Genomic DNA, 25,113 nt, shown 5'->3' with positions numbered 1-25,113 from the left:
AGCGCACACCAGGGCCGTCTCCTGATGTGGTGGGGGGGGGCACAGCCCGAAGGAGCCCTGAGCACAGCTGAGCGGTGATTCCTGCCTGCAGAGCGGGCAGACAGTTGTGCGGTGACTGCGGGACCTGAGCCTGAGCCCACACCAGGTCTCAGCGCTGTGCCCTCCAGCCACACTCCCCCCAAGGCCGGCTGGTGCTGCCCAGCTGAAATGCAGCTGGCTCTGGGGCGAAGGGCAGGCGCAGAGCAGATGAACTGAGGAACACTGGCAAATCCAGGCAAAGCGCCGTGGGACGCAAGAGACGGGTTCTAAGTGACTCAGCCCCTGCACGCTGCGGGGAGCCCCCAAGGGGCTGGTTCTCCCCAGCGTGATGCTCAGGTTTCCGTGCTCCCCTCTGGCGGAGGCTGGGTGGGGGTTAAATGCAGCCTGGACTCCGGGACTGGATCCCTGCCCGGTTCTGGGGACACAGGGTGGCTCACTCCGAGCAAACCCTCCCGGGGGCGGGTGGGGTGCCGTGCCCGACTGCCTGGCTCTGGGGCTGGGGTTGCATGGTGTGTCGAAGCTGGGTCGGTAATGCCCCATGGGGGAGAGCCCATCCACCCACCATCCTGCCCTCACGGGGCCCTCCTGCAGGGCCACCCTGGCACGACAGCGAAGGTAGATTAGCTGTCCCCTGTGGCACTTGTGGGCCTGCTCCTTGCTGGACTAGGCCCTGCACAGACAGACCACAACCCAACCCCTGCCTCCGGAGCTCCTGTGTGACGACAGGGGAGACCGCCAAGGCGCCCGCCCGCGGGCGGCAGCTCGCAGCCTGGCTGGCAGGCAGCTGAGCACACCCGCGGCTCATTTTGCCCAGACCCGCTGGCACAGCCGAACTGACGATGTCCAAGCAGCACAGAGCGCGAGAGGCCATTTCCTGAGCCCTCCTCCCTGCTCAGCTGCTTGGGGGTCTGCGCCTGCCCCGAGGTGGAGAGGAATCCACAGCAGCTGCTATCCTGCCAGGGGCTCAGAGAGCGGCAGGAGTCCCCCTGCCCAGGGGCCAAGCTGGCCTGCAGGAGGCTCTCGCCATGGAGCTGCCCTGTAGTGCCACCAGGCCAGCCTAGGGGAGAGTCAGAGAGCTGCAGGGCCTCTGGAGCAGCCCTGACGAGGAGAGAGCATAGAATCCTAGAGTCCCAGCGCTGGCAGGACCTCAGGAGGTCGTCAAGTCCAGCCCCCTGCCTAAAGCAGAACCAACCCCCACTAAATCATCCCAGCCAGGGCTTGGTCAAGCCAGGACTTAACAACCTCCAGGGATGGAGAATCCACCACCTCTCTAGGCAACACAGTCCAGCGCTGCACCAGCCGCCTGGGGAAGTAGTTTTTCCTAATATCCAACCTACACCTCCCGCTCTGTTACTTCAGACCATCGCTCCTTGTTCTGCCACCTGACACCACTGAGAACAGCCTCTCCCCATCCTCTCTAGAGCTCCCCTTCAGGAAGCTGAAGGCTGTTATTAAATCCCCCCTCAGCCTGCCAGATCCCTCAGCCAGATGGGTACCAGTGGGCCTGGCCCAGGGACTGTCCTGTGCAGGCAGCTGACACTCAGGGCTGGGACACTGGACCAGTGTCTCACCAGGGTGTTGTGAGCAACTCAGCCGAAGTGTAAATCCCATGTACAACGGCAGCCCCCTGGAGCCAGGGGGTGCGGCAGCCCAACGCTCCCCTAGGTCCTGTGCCTCTGCCTGCTGGCGTTTCTTGGCCCCCGTTGGATGGGGGAAAGGGGCCTGCAGGACACAGCTCTCTGCTCTGGTGGGGCTGCCAGACCGGTCGTTGCCAAAGGCCATCAGGCTCATGCCTTGGCGAAGGGGGACAGGAAGGCGGAGGGAGAGGGGGAGATTCGGGTGTGGGGGGTTCCATGTTTCGGCTGCAGTCCCAGGCCGGGAAGAGGGGTAGCTCAGCCACAGAGTGAAACTTCCCCTGGCGCTGGGGCCAGACCTGTTGCCCAACAGCTCTTTGGCGGCTCTGGGTGGACCTCCCCAGGTGGGTCCCGGCAGGTTGTTCCCAGAGCCGCAGGTGAGTTAAGCTGAGCAGAGGGTCGTGCATGAGCTGCTCCTGCCTGATTTCCACCGCAGGCCCCTGAATACCAGCGCCACCGACACCCCTTCCCTGGGTACAACACGGCTTCTGGGGTTCGCTCTGAGCATCAGACACAAGGAACTGCCCAGGCCCTGAGCCTGAGGTCCCTACGGCTGCAGGTTCCCAGCACGCAGCCGGTCGGATCCGGCCTTGGCTTTGCCCCAGGCTCAGCCAGCCCCGGGGCTTGCTGGAGCGAGGCTGGGCTGCCCCCGGCCCCCGCGACAGGCCCTCTGTGACCGAGAGGCGCAAACTCTCTCAGCTCAGTTGCCACGTCCCGGAGGGCCTGGCTCTGGGTGGTTCCATCGGTGCCCAGCTGTGGGCTCCAGGCTCGCCCTGGCTGCCTGCACTGAGCGTGTCTTGCCCTGTCCGATCACTGGTCCTCTCGGGCGGTCACCAGGTGTGACCTGGCTCCCCTAGCGACTCCTCCAGGCCCCTCTGTGGTGTGGCTCTGGCCGGTTCCTTGTGGCAGTGTTTCTCTGCAGGGCTGATGGGGCTGTGGCTGACCTGCCCTACCCCAGGCTGGCCATCTCCTCTCAGCGTGGCTCCCTCCCAGCTGCAGCCGGTCTCCCAGCGCTGGTAACAGGCAGGCCCTTCGTACAGCGGTCACCAGACAGCCCCCTTGGGGCTCCTTGGCCCCTCCAGCCCAGAGCCAGACCCAGGGCGGTTTGGTCAGTGAGGCCGTTCTGAGGAGCACATTGCACCATGCCTGCCAGCCTGGCCTGGCACATGCCAGGGGGCGAGTGGAGTGTTGCCGGCCGGGACGGGCCCCCCCATTCCCAGAAGTACCAGTCCCTCCAGTACGCAGCAATAGCCGCCCCCATGAGAGGCTTGGGTGTCTCGGCAGCAGTCCCAGGCTGGGAAGAGGGACAGCTCAGCCGCAGGGGGTGAAACCCTCCCCTGGCACGGGGAGTTGCCCAACAGGACGTCAGCGGCCCTGGGTGGATCTCCGGGTCTGGCCCTGACGCCCCAGTGAGGGGCTGTCGGCTCCCTGGGGCCTGAGTCGGGAGAAACAGCCTGGTGGAAGGGCCTGTCCGGCGCTCTCCTGCCTGGGCCTACTCCCCCTTGCTGGGCAGATGGAGCCGTGGGCAGATGCCCTTTCCTCTGAATTCCTACCAGGCACACGGCTCCGTTGCTGGCAGGCTGCTGTATTGGCAAGGGGCCGCCAGTCACCGACTGCAGCCAGCAGGGCCTGGCCCGCCCACCGCTGGCCCAGCTTGCAGTGCCCTCGCCGCCCGGTAATCCGTCCATGCCCAGCGTTCCCCGGGGCTGAGGAGCAGTTCATGCAGCTGGTGGCTATCCCATCCCCTGCTGGTGGCACGCTGAGCAGCCATGCTGGGTGTCAGGCCTGGGCCAGGCCTGGGGCTGGTGCACCCTGCACCCCTCCCTTGCAATCAACGTGGGGCCAGCAGCTGCCTGGCCCCAAAACTGGTTCACATCCTGTCCCACTTGGAGACCTCGTCAGCTCCTCCCGGTCTTGGGTCTGAGCTTCTGGCCCCCCACCAGGGCTGCCCTGGCTCCGCAGCCTCGGCCGTCACTTCGCTCCTGGGACGGAGACAGTGCAGCATGTGGGGGATTGTCCCAGGTAACCCCAGCAATGTCTGATCTCGGCCTGGTAGTGCGGGAGACGCCTCGGTGTGCGCTGCAGCCTCCTTGGCGCACAAAGGGGTCCGTGCGCGGCGGACTCTCCTGCCAGCAGTGCTGGGAGCTGGTCCACGTAAAGGGCAGCTTAAGCAACGCTCGAAACTTCTCATGAGGAAGTGGTTGTCTGCAGGAGGCGCACGACGCGGGTTTGACGTGGAACCCCCCCGTCTCCGGCCCAGCAGCACGGAAACCTCGGCTCCTTGCTGAGAAATTAATCATCGTTTGCACCGAGCCGGCTCTGCGCCACCGTCCAGAGCACGTCCCTGGAAAGCCACCGCACCGGTGACTGGCGCCTTGGAGGCAGGGAAGTTGTGAGCGTCGGGGCGGGACAGGACGTCGCAGAGATGTCTCTGGATGGGGCCGCCAGGCAGAAGTGCTGGCCCTGAGTGCGCGTGTGCGCGTGTGCGGGGGGCTGCGGCACCCCCGGCCGTGAAGGAGTTTCCGTTATGTCCGGCATGGCACAGGTGAAGACCCAGCCCAGCTGTCCCTTGCGGAGGCAGAGGGGTGCCACGGGGTACTCCCACCCCCTGAGAGAGTGTCGCGCTCGCTCACCTCTGAATTCCACTGCCAAGCGCGGTGGCTTGTTTTGGGAGCCCCGGTTCCTACCCTGGTGGGGCTCAGCTGGCACAAGCGACTGGCTGCTCCTGCGGCCGACCTGCAGCCTGTCCTTTCCGTGCTGGGTACTCGGAGTGGCAGGGGTTCTCCGGGACGGGCTAGCTGTTATCCTGCCTTGTGAGCAGCCGATGGCCCCCGCTCCTGCACCGGGGGTGGGCAGAACATGAGAACGGCCAGGCTGGGTGTGATGGGGTTCAGGGGTCCCCCTGCACTGCACCCCGTCCGCTGGCAGGAGAGACTCTCACTCAGCAGGTACAACAGCAGGTTTATTAGGCAACAGATGTCCAGTTTCTCACAGAAGCAACAGCATAGCCGCCAGAGACAGTCCTTCCAACCTGTCCTGGGGGAAGACCCCGAGGGGTGTCCCTCTGGGGTGTAGCTTTCCCCCCTCCTCAGCTGGCTGCCTTCCAGCTCTCCCTTTTCCTCGCCTCTAACTGCCGCCCCCGATTCAAAACCCCAGCTCAGCTCCTCCCTGCTCTTTGTTCAGGCAGAGGTGTTATCTGCCAGTTGTAGCCCCAGGGTCATCCTTAGCCACTGGGAGCTGCTGCTTGCCTCGGACATCCAGCCTGACTCACCCATGCACCCCCCCCACTCCATCACACTGGGTCAGTGCCCTGGCTTCTGATGACAGCCGGCGCCGGGGACCCAGAGGGAAAGAACAGAGCAGGCGATCTTCAGGTGGTCATTGCTACGACGCGCTTGGCCTTGTCACATCCGCAGCAGCGCGCCTGTCTCTGGCTGCCTGGCTCTTGCTGGCATCTGCTTCCCGTCCCTCTGTCCCGAGCAACATCTGTCACAGAATCACAGAATCACAGGGCGGGAAGGGACCTCAGGAGGTCATCTAGTCCAGCCCCCTGCTTCAAGCAGGATCAACCCCAACTGTCATCCCAGCCCGGACCTTGTCAAGCCGGACTTAAAAATCTCGAGGGATGGAGAATCCACCACCTCTCCAGGCAACACATTCCAGTGCTTCACCACCCGCCTGGGGAAGTAGTTTTTCCTAATATCCAACCTACACCTCCCCCTCTTCAGCTTCAGACCATCGCTCCTTGTTCTTCTGTCTGACACCACTGAGAACAGCTTCTCACCCTCCTCTTTAGAGCTCCCCTTCAGGAAGTTGAAGGCTGCTATTAAATCACCCCTCAGCCTTCTCTTCTGTAAACTAAACAAGCCCAAATCCCTCAGCCTCTCCTCACAGGTCTTGTGCTCCAGCCCCTCAATCATTTTTGTTGCCCTTCGCTGAACCTGCTCCAGCAAATCCACATCCTTTTTATACGGGGGGGCCCAAAACTGGACACAATATTCCAGATGTGGCCTCACCAGTGCCGAATAAAGAGGAATAACTACTTCTCTAGATCTGCGCGAAATGCTCCTCCTAATGCACCCTACTATGCCGTTAGCCTTCTTGGCTACAAGGGCCCACTGTTTACTCATATCCAGCCTTTCATCCACCATAACCCCTGGGTCCCTTTCCATCGTACCGCTGCTGAGACAGTCGGTCCCCAGCCTGTAACAATGGTTGGGATTCTTCCACCCCAGGTGCAGGACTCTGCACTTTTCCTTGTTGAACTGCATCAGATTTCTTTTGGCCCAGTCCTCCAATTTATCCAGGTCGCCTCACACAGGTCACCTCACGTTCCGTCTGGACCAAGCTTCTGGTCTTGTCCCTGAGCCCGTCTGGTGGTTTTCAGCCCTGGCCTTGTTCGGGGTCCATATCGTTTCTTCCTCCTACGGGCTGGTGAGTTGTGATGCTGACCGACCAGGTGCCAGCTCCTGCCCGAATGGCCATGTCTGCAGGGAACACAGACAAGCGCCTGGCCTCGCTACGTACGAGCACCGTTAGATCTGTAGCAGGCTTCTAAGGGCGTGGGTCATATTCAGACTTTGCTGGATCCGCCAGCGTGAATCTCACCTCTAACTTCTGAGCCCCGTCGCGCGAGGGACTTGTTGAGCGATTCCAGGGTAAGCTTCTCCCCTGCGGGGAAGGTTCGCTGGCAGCAGCCAGCCAGTTGGGGAAATAAAGAGGACAAAGGAGGGTTGCTTTCCCTTCCCTTGTGCTGTTACTCGATTGTGATACGTTTTCACAGATGGTTGTTGCAGCCGCTCTCCTATGTTTGTAACAAATCATGTACAAGCGGGGCCCAGGCAGACGTCCATTGCAAGCTTCTGGTTGGCTGGTTCTGGTTGTACTTTGGGGGGGGTGTTGCATTTTTGTAGTCGATGCTACTCACATGAGCCAGGTGTCAATACAGCCATCAGGCCCTGGAGGAACACCCACTGAGCAGTCAGCCAGCATGTGCGGAAAGGCCGGTCAGGCTGACTGGCCCAGCAAGCACTAGTCAATGGACAACGAAACACAGGAGACACCGACGGCACCAAATGGACTTTCCTGCATAGAACAGGGTCCAGACACAGTCCACTCCAGACTCCGACGTGGGACTGGCTGTTCCACAGAGGGAGCAAGGGGAGCCCCGCCACACGGCCGAGGAGAAACAGAGGGGCCTGGGAACCCTTCCATTTGGTCTCCAGTCCTGCACTGCCCCTTTGCTGTCGAGATTTTTGCTATGGACGGGAGCGCTGAGCAAAGGACGGATGCCCATCCCGGCTGCGGGGCTGTTCCAGAGACTTGATTTAAGACAGCAGCTTATTCCGTCTCTGCTGCAGGCCTGCCCTGAGAACTGTGCTAACGGTGTGTGTGTGTATTTGAGCCTTTCAACGATTTTCTTTCTTCCTTCACATGTCAGATTCTGAGGGATGGGCGACTCATTTGTGTATCTCTTGTTCCCAGCTGCTTAGCCTTGGAAATAACCTGCTGTTTCCCTTCCGTCGCCAGGGAAGCTTTCGATGGTTTGTGGGAGGATGGGCCGCACGCTTGGCTTTGCTGTGAGCTCTGGGGGCAGGTGACCTGGGGTCACTGGCCCTTTGGGGCTGGGGGGTGACCTGGCCATTGCTGTGAGCCTGGGCGTAAGGGCCCAGCTAGCGCGCAGGCAGGCTCCCTGGCGGGTGGGACGAGGGAGCACCCCGGGGCCTGGCCTGGACTCCCTGGTCCGGCTGCTGTAGGGCCTGAGGAGCTCAGACCGGGTAACCAGCTGGTGCAACCTAAGTGCAGAGCTTGCAGCCAGCATGGGGCTGGGGCCGGGTCCCCACACGCTGCCCCAGGGCTGGCGCTCCCGCTCTGGACTCACAGCCATTGTGGGGCTGTTTGCCTGGTGGTCCCTTACCCGCATGCTTGCAGTGCTGCAGTCCTGACCCTGCACCTCGACCAGCTCCACGGCGTGTATGGTGGTGTGTGCGTGCGTGTGCGGTGGCAAGTGTGAACGGGAGTGTGTGCACGTGTAAGGATGCAGTGTGCAGTGTGTATGGGCACAGTGTGGGGTGTGTGCTTTTGCACAGCATGGGGCGTGCAGCACGTGTGTGTGTGTGTGTGTCTGTGTGTGTGTGTGTGTGCACAGAGCAGGGTGTGCAGCGTGTACAGTGTGTGTGCTGTGTGTGTGCATGCACAGTACAGGCTGCGCAGTGTGCAGTGTGCGCGCGCAGCGTGCAGTGTGTGTGCACGCACAGTACAGGGTGTGCAGTGCACGCGCGCAGTGTGCAGTGTGTGTATGCAGTGTGTGTGCACGCACAGTACAGGGTGCGCGGTGTGCAGTGCGCGCGCGCAGTGTGCAGTGCGTGCGCACGCACAGTACAGGGTGCGCGGTGTGCAGTGCGCGCGCGCAGTGTGCAGTGCGCGTGCACACACAGTACAGGGTGCGCGGTGTGCAGCGTGCGCGCGCAGTGTGCAGTGTGTGTGCACGCACAGTACAGGGTGCACGGTGTGCAGCGTGCGCGCGCAGCGTGCAGTGTGTGTGCACGCACAGTATAGGGTGTGCAGTGCGCGCGCGCAGTGTGCAGTGTGTGTGCACACACAGTATAGGGTGTGCAGTGTGCGCGCGCAGCGTGCAGTGTGTGTGCACACACAGTGTGCAGCGTGCTTGCCGTCCCCCCAGGCACACTGGAGCTGGCCGTGCAGGTTCCTTTGCGGGTTCGCTCCCGGCAGTCGTGTCATCCTGCCCTGCTGGGCTGTGAGCAACTCGTGCCCCTCTCCCCAGCTGAGCCTGCCCAGGGGTCCTGGGAACCTTGCTGTGGGCATGGGGGTTGTATTGTCCCTTGCCACCGGCCTGGCTCAGCAGCCTCAGCCTGCGACGCGCTGCGGGCCAAGCAGCGTCCCGGTGCTGTCGCCCTGCCCTCTTGTGCCAGGCCGCTGTAGCGCCCTGGGCCGTCGTGCAGCGGCCCTCCCAGCGCTGTGGCGGGGCGAGGCCTGGCGTCTTCAGCCATCCCGCTGCATCAGCTGCCGGGGCTGGAATGTGGCCGCCTGCTTTGCTGAGTTCCACGCCTGAGGCTGTCCCGCCTACCAGGGCTTCCAGCCCTTCTCCAGAGGCTTCGCTGCGCACCCCACAGCCAGACCGGTGGCTAACGTGTGACCATCTTCCGGCAGCGCCGGGGACTGGGCTGTCAGCTGCCAAGAGAGGCCGGGGCAGCTCGTGTGCGTGGGGCTGTAAGACGGGGTATTCCGCTTGCCCAGGGTGCCCAGGTTCCGGGTGCTGGGACCCTCCGGCCAGGGCAGCTCTGCCTCTCTCTCCAGTCCCACGGACGGCTCACTGATGTTTCACTGTCCTGCAGGGCCTGGAACGCCTCCTTCCACCGCCTCCAGCGCTGGGCCACACATGCCTGCCAGAGCCCTGGCCCCCGGGCTGGCTGCTGCCCCGCAGAGCTCGCGCAGAGCAGCTGAGTGCGGCCGACGCTGAGCAAGTGGGACGTGGTTAAACCTGAAGCCGCGATCTGTGCCTGCGGCTGCTCCCAGCCCCACTGCCCTGGTCCCCTGACATCCCCTCAACAAGAGCCCCCTCCACCCCCCGGGGAGCAGGGGCCCTCCAGGGATACATGGGGAACCTTCCAGCCCCATCCTAGAATGAACGTGCCTCTCCCCTCACCGGGGAGAGTACAGGATCTGCCAGGGGGCCTGGTGGTTAGAGCAAGGGGAGCTGGGAGCCGGCACTCCCGGGGGAGCCGACGCCGCTGGGTGCTGAGCTGCCCGGGCTCTAGCGCTGGGCCGGGCACCGTGTTGGGCAAGAGCCTGGAAGCAGGCCCTGCCCGCTCATTTCCTCCTGGCGGGGGCCGCTCTGCTGACGGCGCTGGAGTGAAGGTGTGCCTGCTCTTCCGGCAGAGCCGAGCCCTGCCACTCCCTGGAGGGACGGAGGGCTGGGCCGGGCAATTCGGAGCCACTATTGCAGGAGGAACTGCAGAGCTGGACGGCGTCTGTGGAGTGGTTAACCCGAGGCAGTCTCTCCCGGAGCCAGTCACAGGCAGCGGCAGCAGCGGTACCTGCGGGATCAGAGCCCCTGCTCCCCACAGCTCTGGCTCCCCGGCCCGGAGCTGCCGCGGCTCCCCAAAGCGACGTAGCCCTCGAGGACGTGGCCATGGCTCTCCTGCTGCCCCTGGTCCTGCTCTGCCTGGGGGCAGCTGCGCGCCCGGGACGAGGGGCGCCGGTGCCCAGCCTGGAGGAAGCGCTGCAGAGCATGTGGGCCCTGCTGGCGTCGGGCGAAGGCTCTCTGTCCCATGCCGCCCTCGACTCCCTCTTAAACACGGTGGCGGCCCGTGTGCAGTGCGCAGAAGTGCCGTGTGAAAAGGTAACGCTGCAGCCAGCCGCAGCCCGCTCCCCTCCTTCCTCCTGCTGCGGGTCGGGAGCAAAGAGGGGGTCAAACTCCAGCCTGATGGGAGGGGCCGCGGCAGCCGGAGTGCCAGGTTCCCAGCCCGGGCGTCCCGGCCAGCCTGCGTCACCGGCTTGATGGGGAGCTTGCCGGCCGGCCGCCCGGGGGGTGTGGGTGTGGGTGTGACTGTGGGGGCCAGGTGCAGTGGGGCGCTGTTAGGGAGGGGGCAGGCAGGGATGGCTCTGGCTGGAGAAGCATCTCCTGAAGGCTGGGGGGACTCCTGGCCTTGCTGGGTTCGCAGGACTGGCCCAGCAGGTTCCAGGCCTGACCGGCACCAAGGGAGCCTGGAGACGGCTCCTCCACTCTGCACACAGGGCTTCTCACCCTGACACAGAGCCCACCCCTCCGCCCCCTCTCCTGGCTGGTTCCTCCCTGGGCCAAGGCCACACAGGCCCCTGCCCCTTTCAGTGCCCCCCTGGTGTAGACAGGAGCCAGCTGTTCCTTCCCCTTAACAGAAGAACCGGCCCAGACTGGGGTGGGGGACCCGGGACCTGCACCGGGGCTGGGGCAAGCGCCCAGGGGCTGCTAGGGCAGAGCCAGCCCAAGCCCCTACGTCCATGGGATCCCCACGTCCTGGACTGCAGGTCCGGGCGCTGCTAGCCGGGCCGAGGCCTGACCCTGGAAAAGGCTGCTCAGGGAGCTTCAGTGGAGTCAAGACTCAGAAAGGCGAATTCGCCCTTCCCTGCAGCCAGAGCAAGCCTGGCAGGGCTGCGTCGCACGGGTGGCATGGCCAGCCATGGGCCGGGGGGGGGCTTTGTGCCACACAGTGTGGTGGTGGGGGGGTGCTTGTAACCTCCCCCAGGCGGACTCGAACCTCTGGAGCTTAGTGCAGGAGCCTTTACAGCAGCGTTCAGCAACCTGTTCAAGGCAGAGCATGGAAATGGGGGTCCGAGGGCCAGTGACCCTTTTTAAAGTCACTAACGCTCTTACTTAGCGCAGCTGGGTTAATAAATACATTCAGGTGCAGAGCTTACCGGTATTAGCTGGTCTTTCGGTGATCCACAGGTGGCCGGGCGTTGGGCAAGCTCCCGGCTGCATGGGGGAGGAGGGGAGGGGCTGAGGTCCCACCTTGCGTGCTGCTGAGTCGGCTTATGTGCCCCGAGTGGCATTTGCTGGCCCCTGCTCTACAAGTTGACCTAGAAGGCAGCTGGCTCTCAGCCGCAGAGGAGCTCAGTCTGTCACTGTAAGGGGTCTGGGTGCCCCTATGTGGGGCAGTGACCCACAGCCCGAGGTACACGCATGTGCTTTGTGCTCGCACGCACCCCCGGCATGCCCTTGCACGTGTGGGGGTGCGTGTGTGCAGCGTAGGGTGTGCAGTACGCGACGTGCCGAGTGTGCGTGTGCGTGGGTCTGCGGCATGGAGTGTGCAGGGTGTGCACGTCAGCACACAGCTTGCAGTGTCTTGTGCACGTGTGTGTGAGCAGTGCGGGGTGCGTGGAGTGCAGCGTGAACGCAAGGCAGAGTTTGGGGCATGCACACCAGTGTGGCTGTGCAGCACGCGGGGGAGCATGTGTGTGTGTGTGTGCAGAGCCAGGCGCTCAGTGCATACAGGCGCAGGGATGTGTGCGCAGTGCCAGGCGCGCAGTGCATATGGGTGCAGGGATGTGTGCGCAGTGCCAGGCACGCAGTGCATACAGGTGAAGGGATGTGTGCGCAGTGCCAGGCGTGCAGTGCATACGGGTGCAGGGAGGTGTGCGCAGTGCCAGGCACACAGTGTCAGGCACGCAGTGCATACGGGCACAGGGATGTGTGTGCAGTGCCAGGTGTGCAGTGCCAGGTACGCAGTGCATACAGGCGCAGGGATGCGTGCGCAGTGCCAGGCGCGCAGTGTATACGGGTGCAGGGATGTGTGCAGTGCCAGGCGTGCAGTGCGTACGGGCACAGGGAATTGTTTGCAGTGCCAGGCGCACACTGCATACGGGAGCAGGGATGTGTGCAGTGCAGCTCGGCACGTGCTGCGGCAAGGTGCCCCCGTGTCAGGCTGGGTCCCGCCTCTCCACCTCTGCCTGTGAGGGGCGAGTTGGTGGGTCCTTCCCCCCTGGCCAGGGTCAGGGCTTCAGCCTGGCCAGGGGAAGGGAGCCCAGCTCCTCTCCTGCCCAGCTGCTCCCTTCCCCCCACCCCCTGGCCTTTCAAACCGCCATCTCCTTATCTGTCTTGTCTCTTCTTATCTCACGCCCTCTGCCTCCCTCCCTCCTCCGCTTCCCCCCACCCCCGACTGGCAGGACTTCCAAGCCCGGCTGGTAGCCCAGCTGGCCCTGCTTTCCCCTGGCTGCTGAATCGGCGGTGTCCTGTCCTCCCCCAGCCCCAGCCCGGCTGTCTCCTGAGCTGCCCTCCTGCCCCTGGCCGGGCGGTACAGTGCAGGGGGCGGCTGCAGAGCGTGTGCACAGGGGCATGAGCAGGGTGAGGCGTGCACGGGGTAGCCTGCAAGGCCGACACCACTAACAAGCAGCCCTGGAGCGCCTTAAAGGCTAACAAACGGATTAAGTCACCAGAGCCGCTTCCTCCTGTGACTGGAGTTGTTTTGCAGGAGAGCTGGTACCCCCACGCAGCCGGGGAAGGCAGAAGGCTCCTGAATGCAGTAGTGGGACGGACCTTCCTCCCTGGCCCCGGGCACTGGAGCAGGCCTGGGTTGCATCAGATGGGCCAGGAGCTGCAGGCAGTGCTGGGCTCTGCAGCCGCTCCCAGGCTCCAGAGCAGGCCCAGAGATTCTGGCTGCAGGTGTCCCAGCCCAGCTGGCTCCAGCGGTGTTGCAAAAGCCGACCTGCCCAACGAGAACGGCTGAGAGCCTGGGGCTACTGCACTGTGCTAAAAGCAGCTGGAGCCTGGACTCTGAGCCCCTGCCCCGCCCTGGGGTTCAGAGCCTAGAGCCAGACAAGCTGGCGTGACGGCACCGCCGTCGATGAGGCTGTAGACTGGCTGCTGTGAGGGGGGGATTGCTTGTGACTCCCAGCGTGCAGGGAGCTGGCTGTTCCCGCTGCCCGGGGCAGAGCATTGCACCTGCCAGGCCCACGGCTGCCCTGCTCTGCCCTGCCTGGCTGGCTCACCACGTTTAGAGCTGCTGAAGGGCAGAAGGGTCACAGCTGGCTAGGACAGGGCTACCGCGGGGCCAGGCTAGCAGCAGCGTCCCCTCCTGACCCGGACACAGTTCGATCTGTGCTCGCATCACGGCCTTGGGGCGCCAGCGAAGGGCGTCTCACTGCCAAGACTCGGCGAGCGAGCCCAGACCCACGGCCGAGACCCTGGCGAGCAAGCCTAGTGTTACCCGCTGCCAACCAACTGGGGAAACCCAGGCACGCAGCAGCCAACGCGCCCGGCCCTCTGCGCAGTGCCACCCCCCAGCAAGCGGCTGTGCGCTCAGCTCAGCCGAGCATTCAGCCATGGGGCTGGGCGTTGGTGTCAGAGTCCGGCTGTGAGGCAGTCGGCCCCGCTGTCGGCGCCCAGGGCACAGCACCCCAGCAAGAGCTGCTGTCGTCTCCCGTGGAATGAGGACTTCCTTAGGCGAAGGGCCCCTGGGTCCTGCTTCCAGGCAGGGTCTAACCCTGGGACCCCAACCAACCTGCCCCTCTCCAGCTGAGAGATCGGGGGAGGGGCCTGGGATTGGCCCGGACCCCTCCCCAGCCCCGACTGCCGGCTGGAAGCAGCAGGGCTGAGGCTCACCCGGCTCACAGACTGTGTGTGCTAGGGACCCCAGCCCCAGGGCACCCGGGGCTGACGCTGGGGTGAAATAAATGCCCCTTCGCTGCCCGTGATGGCAACAGGCTCCCCACCCTGCAGATGCAGCTGGGTAGTTACCCCAGTGCCACCCCCCAGCGTGGCTGGGCCAAGCCCAGAGCCCAGGGCAGGAGCAGCAAGGCATGCTGGGCAGCCGGGGGTTGTCATTCATGGCAAGAGGCAGCTGCCGGTCTCAGTGTGGCGCGGGATGTGCTGGCTGGAGGCTGGTCCTGCCCGTGCCCAGCTCTGCCCCTCTCCCCGCAGTGTATCTTCATGCCAGACGTCTTCACGCTCGTGGGCAAGGCAGGCACTGGCGAGGCCAACCTCACGGCGGGGGAACTCCTGCCGCTCAGTGCCGGCCTGCTGCTCTACCTGACGGACCCCCCTGCCACCTGCACGGCCGTGAGGGGCGGCCAGTGGGCGGCCAAGGCTGGGGCCTTCCTCGCCAGCTTCTCCAGCGGGAATACCACCGCCGGGCTCTCTGCTGAGAAAGTGGCCGAGCTGCTGGGCAACCTGCGGGAGCATTACAGAGACGCGGACAGGCACCAGGTAAGAGAGAGAGAAAGAGAGAGAGAGAGAGAGAGAGAGAGAGAATGTGTGTGTGTGTGTGTGTGTGTGTGTGTGTCTGCCCCCTGCTCTGTGTGTGTGTGTGCGCGCGTGCGCCCCCTGCTGCGTGTGTGTGTGTGTGTGTGTGTGTGTGTGTGTCTGCGTCTGCTCCCTGCTGCGGGGTCCTGGCTGTGTTACTGCTGACCTCTGCTGCATGGAATGAGAAGTGACTCTTGTTGTCGTGCCTTCGGAGCTGAGCCAGGGTCCCTCACTGCCCATGGGCAGCAGACATCCAGCACTTTGCAGGTCAGCTGAGCAGTGGCACGGAAATTACACCCAGGGCCTAGGTATATTCCCAGTGTAACTTGTTTATTTACATGCATGCGCTGGGGTCTGCAAAAGAGGCGGCCACCCAGCATACAGGGTAATCCCCTTTTCCACGAATCCGCTCCTGGTTGACAGTGAGCTCGTCGGCCTCAAGAACTGACCCTGGCACAGAGCAAACGCCTGCAGTTCCCACAGCTCCCTCTCCTGAGGCCCCAAACAGCAACTCAGGGGGTTCTCCCAAGACTGAGCACTTGCTCACGCATGGCAAATCATCACACTGTACCTCACAGCGCCCCCCGGTGACGGCTGCCAGGTGTCATTATTATTTGTATTCAGCAGTGGTTACCCTGCCTTGTCTGTGCAATCGGGGCTTGTGGCTTACTGGCTCCATGCCTGCTCTTGAGGAGACATGTTGCATTTTCAATCTGGGCTTACAATCGCACGCCCAGGACTGGCAACCCTGCTAAGGCGTCCACGCTGGAGGATGCAGCCCTCCTGACTCAGCTCTGTGGCTCAGTGGCGTCCACACTGCCCAGGGACAGGCCTCAAGCTGTGCCTTGCCCCCCGGTGGGTCCGCGGACCTGGCTCTGAGGTGGGGCTGACCCCCAAGTCAGACTGATTTGAGTGAGGACAGAAAGGGAGCCGGGGCAGACCCCTGAGTCAGGGCCGTGGCTTAGTGCGCAGTATACGCGTGTCCAGGCCCTGCCGCGCCAGGCGCTGCCCAAATATCGCTCCCTGCGCAGAGCTCCCCATCCCCAGGAGGGCAGCAGGTGGGGAGAACAAACAGGAACCAGGAGACGGTTACAAAGCTGGGCAGCGGTGCTGGCACACCAGCCGTGTAGCCGAGATGCTACCTACAGGTGTGTGCACGTGTGGCCCAGGCCAGGCCCTGGCTGAGCCGCGGGAGGGCAGCTCCGCAAGCAGGGCCCATGTCCAGGACCAGTTCCCATAGAAACAGCTTTTGCGGTGAGCTCGCCGGATGTGGGACCCCTGGCTTGTAGAGGCCGGGGCTGGGATGAGGGGGGAACATGGTGCTGGCTGGAATATGTTCACGGGACTGTCTCGTGAACTAGCCACAACTTTCCCAAGCTCACGCGTTGGAGCAGGGCTTAACTCTTCAAAGATTCTGTCCTGGAGCCCCTCTGCCCCCGTTTGGTCCCACGGTGGGGCAGGAGGGCTGAAACCTGCCCCCCTACTGCAGCTCTTCTCTGACACCCCTCCAGGGTCCAAGCCCGGAGCCCCAGCGTGCTGCTTCAGCAAGTTCTAAGCCCTCTACTGGGCAATGAACTTCCACCTGAGTTGACGGCCTGACGGCTTCGCAGCCTCCAGGCCAAGCCCTGGCCCAAGCTGTCTCTGGGCTCCATTCCCTAGCAGAGGGGAGGAGGACATTTGCCCCTCATCTTGCAGAAGCGCCATGTCTAGAGTGCAGTTGACTCAATAGACTAAGCCCTGTTTTATGGCCTGTTTGCTTCATCCACCCGTGTGTTCCCACTGCATTTATCCCCTGGTCGGCGCGGTCCCTCAAACGCCCTGCAGGCAGATTCCTTTCTCCGGTTGTTCTCAGTCCCAGAGCACGGGCTGGGGAGGCTGGGTCTGGGTATGGCTGCGGCCTGCCCATCTACATTGGTTTGTAAAACTAGACAATGACATCACAAACCAAGTGCTGGTTATTAGTGACTTCACAGCACTACCCAGCGTGTGATAGGGGGCTCTGGCTGCAGGTGTTAGGGCAGGAGTCAGGAGCAGACCCATCTGTGGTCCAGTGGACCAGCTGTATTTCTGTGCCCACATGCCAGAGTCAGGATGTTAATGACACGGGACCCTTCAGCTGTGTGGAGCCAGCAGCAGCCAGGGCCTGGGTCAGCTTCTAGGGGTTCTGCTCCATCCATCCAACACAGACCCAGCTCAGGCTGTTCCTTGCACCTCTCCACAACCACCCTCACGCCTCTCCGCAGCCATCCTGCTGACTGCTCCTTCTGCCTCTCTGTGGCTGCTCCTCGCACCTCCCCTGCTGGCTGCTTGTCATTCAGTTGTTGCCTTACAGAATCCTAGGGCTGGAAGGGACCTCAGGAGGTCATCTAGTCCAGTCCCCTGCTTCAAGCAGGATCAACCCCCACTAAGTCATCCCAGCCAGGACCTTGTCCAGCCAAGACTTAAAAACCTCGAGGGATGGAGAATCCACCACCTCTCTAGGCAACACATTCCAGTGCTTCACCACCCTCCTGGGGAAGTAGTTTTTCCTAATATCCAACCTCCCCCTCCCCCTCTGTAACTTCAGGCCATCGCTCCTTGTTCTGCCATCTGACACCACAGAGAACAGTTTCTCACCCTCCTCTTTAGAGCTCCCCTTCAGGAAGTTGAAGGCTGCTATTAAATCACCTCTAAGTCTTCTCTTCTGTAAACTAAACAAGCCAAAATCCCTCAGCTTCTCCTCATAGGTCTTGTGCTCCAGACCCTTAATCATTTTTGCTGCCCTTCGCTGAACCTGCTCCAGCAAATCCACATCCTTTTTATACAGGGGGGCCCCCAAACTGGACACAATATTCCAGATGTGGCCTCACCTGTGCTGAATAGAGGGGAATAACCACTTCTCTAGATCTGCTTGAAATGCTCCTCCCAATGCAGCCTAGTATGCCGTTAGCCTTCTTGGTTACGAGGGCCCACTGTTTACTCATATCCAGCCTTTCATCCACCATAACCGCAAGGTCCCTTTCCATTGTACTGCTGCTGAGCCAGTCGGTCCCCAGCCTATAACAATGCTTGGGATTCTTCCAACCCGGGTGCGGGACTCTGCACTTCTCCTTGTTGAACCACGTCAGATTTCTTTCGGCCCAGTCCTCCAATTTATCCAGGTCACTCTGGATTCTCTCTCTACCCTCCAACGTATCTACCTCTCCCTCTAGTTTTGTGTCATCTGCAAACTTGCTGAGGGTGCAATCCAGTCCCTCATCCAGGTCATTAATAAAGATGTTGAATAACACTGGTCCCAGAACCAAGCCTTGTGGCACTCTGCTTGAAACAGACGGCCATCCAGATACTGAGCCATTGACCACTACCCGTTGGGCCCAGCCGTCAAGCCAGCTTTCTATCCATCTTATAGTGCAAGGATCCAACCCGTATTTCCTTAGCTTATGGACAAGAATGTTGCCTTCTGCTCCCTCTTCTTTTTTTGTGGGCTGGGTGGAAATCTGCTCCACCTCATGTGACTTCAGTGCTCAGTGATTTTAGCTCTGAGTAGAACTGCAGTCCTGCCACCAATGCTTTCAGCTCTGATTGAGCAACTTATAAAGAAAGGAGGCACCTAATAGAGCCTATTTAGTTCTCTTCTCTGAACAAAGGGAGGAACAGAAAGAACCAGTTTTACACCAGACACTAGTGGATTTTTCTGAGTGGGAGCCCTGCCCCCGCCGCCTCCTCTCCCCCACCCCGCACTTTCCCAGGACTCTGACATGAGATCCCCTGGCCTACTGAGCTTCTTCCAGCCAAGGGTGATTCCCTGCTTTGGGACAGGTTAAGCACAGTTCTGCTTTTCTGTATTCCCACAATAATTATAACACAAACTGCCAAGAAGAACACAGGGAACCATATCTCACCATCTCTGCATTCAGACCAACGTAATTGTGACCCGACACTGGCCCAGCTGATTACAGTGAGTGCCACCTGTTGACTAGCCAGCAATCTAAGCAGAGCAGGTGGAAAGTGTGTACAGAAATGGGCCTAGGGTTTCTCCTCACTCCCAGTTAGCGCTGCTGGGACCCCCCCGTAGGAGCTGGCAGGAAGCACTCATTCAGCCCTGGCTTCCCTCCTTTCAGCATAACGAGCTGGCGTGTGCTCTGCAGGTTTGCAGTGTGCTGTGGTGTAACAGTGGCTGATGTAGATTGTGTTGGGTTTTGCACAATCCCATTCCCGCCCGCTGGCCCTGTGCACTGACTATTAAACTCAAGTCCTGCAGCCCCTGGGGCATGGCTGTACCACCCTCCCTGGCAGAGCTGGGGCACGAGGGCGGACGCTGCGGCCAGCTTAGAGTAGCTCTCTGAAAACATCAACATGCAGAGGAGGACCTGGCTCAGCCCCTCTGCCCGTGACCCCGGGTCCTGCGGCTCCAGGCCCAGGAGTCAGGGGATTATGGGCAACTCGCTGCCCAAAGCCCCAGCAGGTTCCACCCCTGCCAGCTGCTCAGAAAAGCAGGAGCTGCCCCCAGGGGTGTTTCTAAGCCCACCCCATTGATTGGGGGCTGGGACGGCAGCTGGTCTCAACCCCCCAGCCAGAGGGCAGAGCCCAGAACTTGTGCAGTGGCAGGGCTCATCTTGTGGTGGGTCCCCTCCCTCTCCTTCTCAACCCCCTAAGCCTGCCCTCGCGCCCCCCCCCACCCCACAGGCGGCTGGAGGATCCCAGAGCTTCGGCGGGGAGGTGGGGTGGGCTGGGAGCTGCTCTCATCAGGCCTTTCTTCCCCAGCCGTGCCTGGACGCAGACGCCGTCCTGCGGGAGAGCGCCCTGGTCTCGGGCCGGGTGGCAGCCGAGGGGGCTGGGCGGGAGCTGGTGACGGTCGCGTACCACGTGCTGCAGGGGGACTGCTTCCAGGCCCTGCCGCCCCCCCACTACTTCCTGGGGTACCTCTTCCGTCGCTACGGCAACGAGTCCCACAACCTGACGCTGGCAGGTGAGATGGGGCAGCCATCGCCCGGGGCAACCAAGGGGCTCTCCTGGCAGGGCCCCAAGAGCCTGTGCGGCAGGCTCAGCGGGGGGCCTGGGGAGGGAGGGCTCTTCTGGAGCAGACCCAGCCCAGCGCTCTACTGAGCCCCTGCCCTATGGGGCAGGCTGGCACCCGGCAATGAGTCCAGCTCCATGGACAGCTAGCGCTTGGCGTGGGCAGCTTCACCAACAGGCAAGGGGCTGCTGGCGGGGGGGCCGCTCCTGCCGGGGTGACTGGGCGGGGAGATGGGGGGCAGCAGGTGAGGGGGGAGTCCAGCAGGGCAGGGGGTGAGGGTTACAGCAGGGCAGGCTGGGGATGGGGCAGAAGCTGGGTGAGGGGCTGCAGGGGGTGAGCTGTGGTTGGGGGTCTGATCCTGCAGGCATGACTGGGTGGGGGGTGAGGGTTATTGGGGGGGTGGGCTGGGATGGGGCAGGAGCCGGGCGAGGGGCTGTGAGGGGGGAGAGCCCAGTGGGGGGAGGAGGGTTATGGGGGTCGGGCTGGGATGGGGCAGGAGCCGGGCGAGGGGCTGTGAGGGGGGAGAGCCCAGTGGGGGGATGAGGGCTATGGGGGTCGGGCTGGGATGGGGCAGGAGCCGGGCGAGGGGCTGTGAGGGGGGAGAGCCCAGTGGGGGGATGAGGGCTATGGGGAGTCGGGCTGGGATGGGGCAGGAGCCGGGCGAGGGGCTGTGAGGGGGGAGAGCCCAGTGGGGGGATGAGGGTTATGGGGGTCGGGCTGGGATGGGGCAGGAGCCGGGTGAGGGGCTGTGAGGGGGGAGAGCCCAGTGGGGGGGATGAGGGCTATGGGGAGTCGGGCTGGGATGGGGCAGGAGCCGGGTGAGGGGCTGTGAGGGGGGAGAGCCCAGTGGGGGGATGAGGGCTATGGGGAGTCGGGCTGGGATGGGGCAGGAGCCGGGCGAGGGGCTGTGAGGGGGGAGAGCCCAGTGGGGGGATGAGGGCTATGGGGGTCGGGCTGGGATGGGGCAGGAGCCGGGCGAGGGGCTGTGAGGGGGGAGAGCCCAGTGGGGGGATGAGGGTTATGGGGGTCAGGCTGGGATGGGGCAGGAGCCGGGCGAGGGGCTGCGGGGGGGTGGGCTGTGGTTGGGGGTCCGATCCTGCAGGGGTGGGGGGCAGGGGAGCCTGCCTGACGGGCTTGGCGTGTGACAGGCCTGACCACGCTGATGGGCCAGCTGGCCCTGGGACCCAAGGACGAGCACGCAGACCATCACCATGACAACGCCGCGCTGGAGGACCCGACGACACCAGGTCCCCGTGACAGCCGACGCCACGGCAACCACACCGGCCCTGTGGATCGCTTGGGCCCCCGCCACGGTGCCACGCACAGGCGGCTGCCACGGAGCCTCCCTGCTCAGGGGGAGTCGGGCAGTCCTGGGCTCGTCTGGGACACGGTAGGCAGCAGGCCTGGCCCAGGCACCCTGCATCCAGGGCAGGGCCCCCCGTTGTGTCCTGCTGGGTGTCAGCCCCAGCCCCGGGCTGCTTAGCCCTGCCCCGCCCCAGCCCCAGCCCCCCATCGGCCCCAGCCCCGGTCAGTCTTCTCCCCACAATCAGAGGGGAGCTGTCCTGCAGTCGGACCCAGGAGTCCTGACCCCAGCTCCCCCCGCCCCAGCCACGCTCCCGCCCAGGGCTGAGAACTGCCCTTCCCCTGGCAGCTGGCACTGCCTGGCAGCAGCCTGCGGGCAGGGTCGGGCGATCACAAGGCCTGAGTTTGGGGCCAGGTCAGGTCCAGCCTCAGACCTTGAGGCAGGTCCCAGCAGAGGGAAGCAAAGGCCCACTCGCCCCTGCAGTGTGGAGGCCACGCTCGGGCCTGGCGCTGGCAGTGAACTGGGGCAGGGCCGGCTCCCGAGCGCCAGAAGGGGATCCATCTGGGGAAAGGAGAGCCCGTCGAAGCCACCCGCAGCCAGACAAGGGTTCTGTGGGCTGCAGAGGGCTCTGCCCGGGGGAGCAGGAGGCTGCGAGCCAAGTGGGGCTCAGCTGAGCTGCACGGGGCTCTGTCGGGGGCTCGTGCCACAGGGGAGTTCTGCTGGGGGGCAGTTCATAGACTCAGAGAGTCCCAGCGCTGGCAGGGACCTCAGGAGGTCATTGAGTCCAGCCCCCTGCCCAAAGCAGGATCAATCCCAACTAAATCATCCCAGCCAGGACCTTGTCCAGACAGGACTTAAAAACCTCCAGGGCTGGCGATTCCACCACCTCTCTAGGCAACACATTCCAGTGCTTCACCACCCTCCTGGGGATGCAGTTTTTTTCTAATATCCAACCTACACCTCCCCCTCTGTAACTTCAGACCATCGCTCCTTGTTGTGCCATCTGACACCACTGAGAACAGTTTCTCACCCTCCTCTTGAGAGCTCCCCTTCAGGAAGTTGAAGGCTGTTATTAAATCACCCCTCAGTCTTCTCTTCTGCAAACTAGACAAGCCCAAATCCCTCACCCTCTCCTCATACGTCATGTGCACCAACCCCCTAATCATTTTTGTTGCCCTCCACTGGACCTACTCCAATGCATTCGCATCCTTTCTATACTGGCAGCCCAGAACTGGACGCAATACTCCAGATGTGGCCTCAGCAGTGCCGAGTAGAAGGGAATGATAACTTCTCTAGACCTGCTGGAAATGCTCCTCCTAATGCACCCCACTATGCCGTTAGCCTTCTTGGCTACAAGGGCCACTGTTAGCTCCTACCCAGCCTCTCATCCACTGTAATCCCCAGGTCTTTTTCTGCTGTGCTGCTACTTAGCCAGTCGGCCCCCAGCCTGTAACAGTGGCTGGCATTCTTCCGTCCTAAGTGCTGGACTCTGCACTTCTCCCTGTTGAACCTCACCTGATTTCTTTTGGCCCAGTCCTGCAATTTATCTAGGTCACTCTGGACCCTGTCCCTGCCCTCTAGTGTATCTCCCTCTCTCCCTAGCTTAGTGTAGTCTGCAAATTTGCGGAGGGGGCAATCTCTCCCCTCAGCCAAGTCATTAGTAAAGATGTTGAACAACACCAGCCCTAGAACAGGCACTCCACTTCAAACATCCATTGACTTCTCCACATCCACAAAGCCAGTTACCTCATCATAGAAGCTAATCAGATTGATCAGACACGACCTGCCCTTGGTGAATCCATGCTGACTGCTCTTGATCACTTTGCCCTCTTCCGGGGACTGAGGTAAGGCTGACCAGTCTAGAGTTCCCTGGATTGTCCTTCTTTCCTTTTTTAAAGATGGGCGCTAGGTTTGCCTTTTTCCAGTCATCCAGGACCTCTCCCCATCTCCACAAGTTTTCAGAGCTAATGGCCAAAGGCTCCACAATGACATCTGCCAATTCCCTAAGTACCCTTGGATGCATTAAACCTGGACCCACGGATTTGTGTGCATCTAGCTTTTCTAAATAGCTCTTAACCCACTCTTTCCCCACCGAGGGCTGTCCACCTTCTTCCCATACTGCATTGCCTAGTGCTGTAGTGTGGGAGCTGTCCTTGTCTGTGAAGACAGAGGCAGGAAAAACCATTGAGTTCTTCAGCTTTTCTTACATCATCTGCTACTAGGTTACCTCTCTCCTCCAGTAATGACCCCACACCTTCCCTGATAACCCTCTTATTATTAACAGGCCTGTAGAAACTCTTCTTGTTACCCTTCACATCCCTTGCCAGCTGCAGTTCCAATTGTGCCTTTGCTGTCTTGATTACTACCCGGCATCTTCCAGCCCTTTATTTCTACACCTCCTTAGTCATCTGTCCAAGTTTCCACTTCTCATACCCATCCTTTTTCAGTATAAGCTGACCAAGGATTTCCATGGTAAGCCAACCTGGTTGCCTACCAGATTTGCTTTCCTTCCTGCACGTCGGGGTTGTTTGTTCCTGTGCCTTCAGTAAGACTTCTTTAAAATACTTCCAGTTCTCCTGTGCCCCTTTCCCTTTCGTCTTCATTTCCCAGGAGATCCTGCCTATCAGTTCTCTCAGGGAGTCGAAGTCTGCTCTCCTGAAATCAAGGGTCTCTATTTTACTGCTCTCCTTTCTTCCTTTTGTCAGGATCCTGAAATCCACCATCTCATGGTCACTGCAGCCCAGGTTGCCACCCACTTCTACTTCTCCTGCTAGTTCCTCCCTGTTTGTGAGCAGCAGCTCAAGCTGCGCACGGCCCCTGGTTGGTTCCTTCAGCACTTGTACCAAGAAGTTATCCCCAACATTCTCCAAAAACTTCCTGGATTCTCTGTGTGCTGCTGTACTGGTCTCCCAACAAATGTCCGGATGATTAAAGTCTCCCTTGAGAACCAGGGCCTGGAATTTGGAAGCTTCTCTTAGCTGTCTGAAAAAATCCTCCTTCGTCTCAGCCTCTGATCTGGTGGCCTTTAGCAGACACCAACCACAACATCACCTCTGTTGCTTCCGCGTCTAAGCTCAACCCAAAGATTCTCAACTGGCTTTTATCCCTCCATATACTGGAGCTCTGAGCCATCATGCTGCTCCCACACATGGAGCTCAACGCCTCCTCCTTTTCCCCCCAGCCTGTCCTTCCTGAGCAGTTTATACCTTTCCATGACCGTGCTCCAGTTATGTGAGTCATCCCACCACGTCTCCGTTCTTTCAGTCACCTCATACTCCTTTGACTCTGCCAGGGTCTCTAATTTCTCCTGTTTGTTTCCCAGGCTTCTCGCATTCCTGTACAAACACCTGAGACAATTTGCTGATTGGCCGACTTTCTCCTTTCGAACGAGTGGTCGTCCTTTGTTATTCCTCCTTCCTTCCCCACTTACCTCAGGGCTTGTGTCACCGTCCCCGAACAAAGCTGTTGGCTGTAAGGGGGAAGGCGTAGGCCCCAGGGGGCTCTGTTGGGGGCTGTGTACCACAAGGGGCTCTGCTGGGAGTCCTGGCAGGGAGGGACGCATCTGTCGTGCGTAGCTCTCTCCCCACCAGGCCAACCAACAGGGCCAGTCTGTTCTCTAGAGCACAAAGGGCCGCTGGATTTTCACAACTGTTTTCAAAGCAGCTAGCCAGCTTGGCCTTGAGAAGGCTGCGTATCAGAGAAAGCAGGTCCCACCTCTCCAACACCCTGGCACCCATGCCAGGAAACACAGAGAGTGGCCACAAGACCGAGAACAACATTTATGGGACCTTGTCCCCCCCAAGAGAGCACCATGAGCCAGCTCCAATACTTTACAGAAAAGGCAAAACTCACATGTACAAATCACCCAGCCCTCCTCTTGAGCCATTTCAAAACACAGAAAACAGCAATACCTGTAAAATGCTCAGTGGAGTCTGATACTCACAGAACTTAGAGCTAATAAACAAACCTCCATTACAACTGCTTCTGAAAAGTAAAACAGGTTCTCGTACACAACCAGACTCACCCACACTTCGGCCGTGTCTACACGTGCCCCAAACTTCGAAATGGCCACGCAAATGGCTATTTCGAAGTTTACTAATGAGGCATTGAAATGCATATGCAGCGCTTCGTTAGCACGAGGGCAGCAGCAGCGCTTCGAAATGGACGCGTCTCCCAGCCATGCGTCTCGTCCCGTCGGGACTCCTTTCTTTTTCCCTCATCTCCTAGGAACAAGAAGACTTTGAAGCAGGCAGGACGTTTTTAAAAACGAGCCGCGCCAGAACACGCCGCTGAGCTACAAATCACATCAATTTCGAAACGCCGCTGCTGCCTGCATATTAACAAAGCACTGCAGATGCATTTCAAGACTTCATTAATAAACCTCACAACAACCCTTTGCGTG

General features: G+C 61.3%; 1 protein-coding gene across 5 annotated transcripts in view; it reads left to right on the top strand.

Annotated features, from left to right (window-relative positions):
• Positions 1–9,482: 9,482 nt before the first annotated feature.
• Positions 9,483–25,113, top strand: part of LOC142009048 (zinc transporter ZIP4-like) — a 47,371-nt gene continuing 31,740 nt past the window's right edge. For 2 of the 5 annotated variants that reach the window (XR_012644313.1, XM_074986488.1), the window contains exons 1-4: positions 9,483–10,035; positions 14,092–14,376; positions 19,156–19,360; positions 20,557–20,798. Coding sequence is in view for 4 of the 5 variants with exons in the window: in XM_074986488.1 (XP_074842589.1) it covers positions 9,826–10,035; positions 14,092–14,376; positions 19,156–19,360; positions 20,557–20,798 (942 nt within the window). In the remaining variant the exon portion in view is untranslated. Of the gene's footprint in view, positions 10,036–14,091; positions 14,377–19,155; positions 19,361–20,556; positions 20,799–23,416; positions 23,943–24,033; positions 24,776–24,938; positions 25,051–25,113 lie in introns of those variants that run through there. The other 3 variants (XM_074986490.1, XM_074986491.1, XM_074986489.1) reach the window with 3 other exon arrangements.

The sequence above is a fragment of the Carettochelys insculpta genome, chromosome 2, assembly GCF_033958435.1.
Source record: "Carettochelys insculpta isolate YL-2023 chromosome 2, ASM3395843v1, whole genome shotgun sequence".
Classification (NCBI taxonomy): Eukaryota; Metazoa; Chordata; order Testudines; family Carettochelyidae; genus Carettochelys; species Carettochelys insculpta.
Note: the sequence above shows the minus strand (reverse complement) of the source record. Positions and strands in the feature narration are given on the sequence as shown.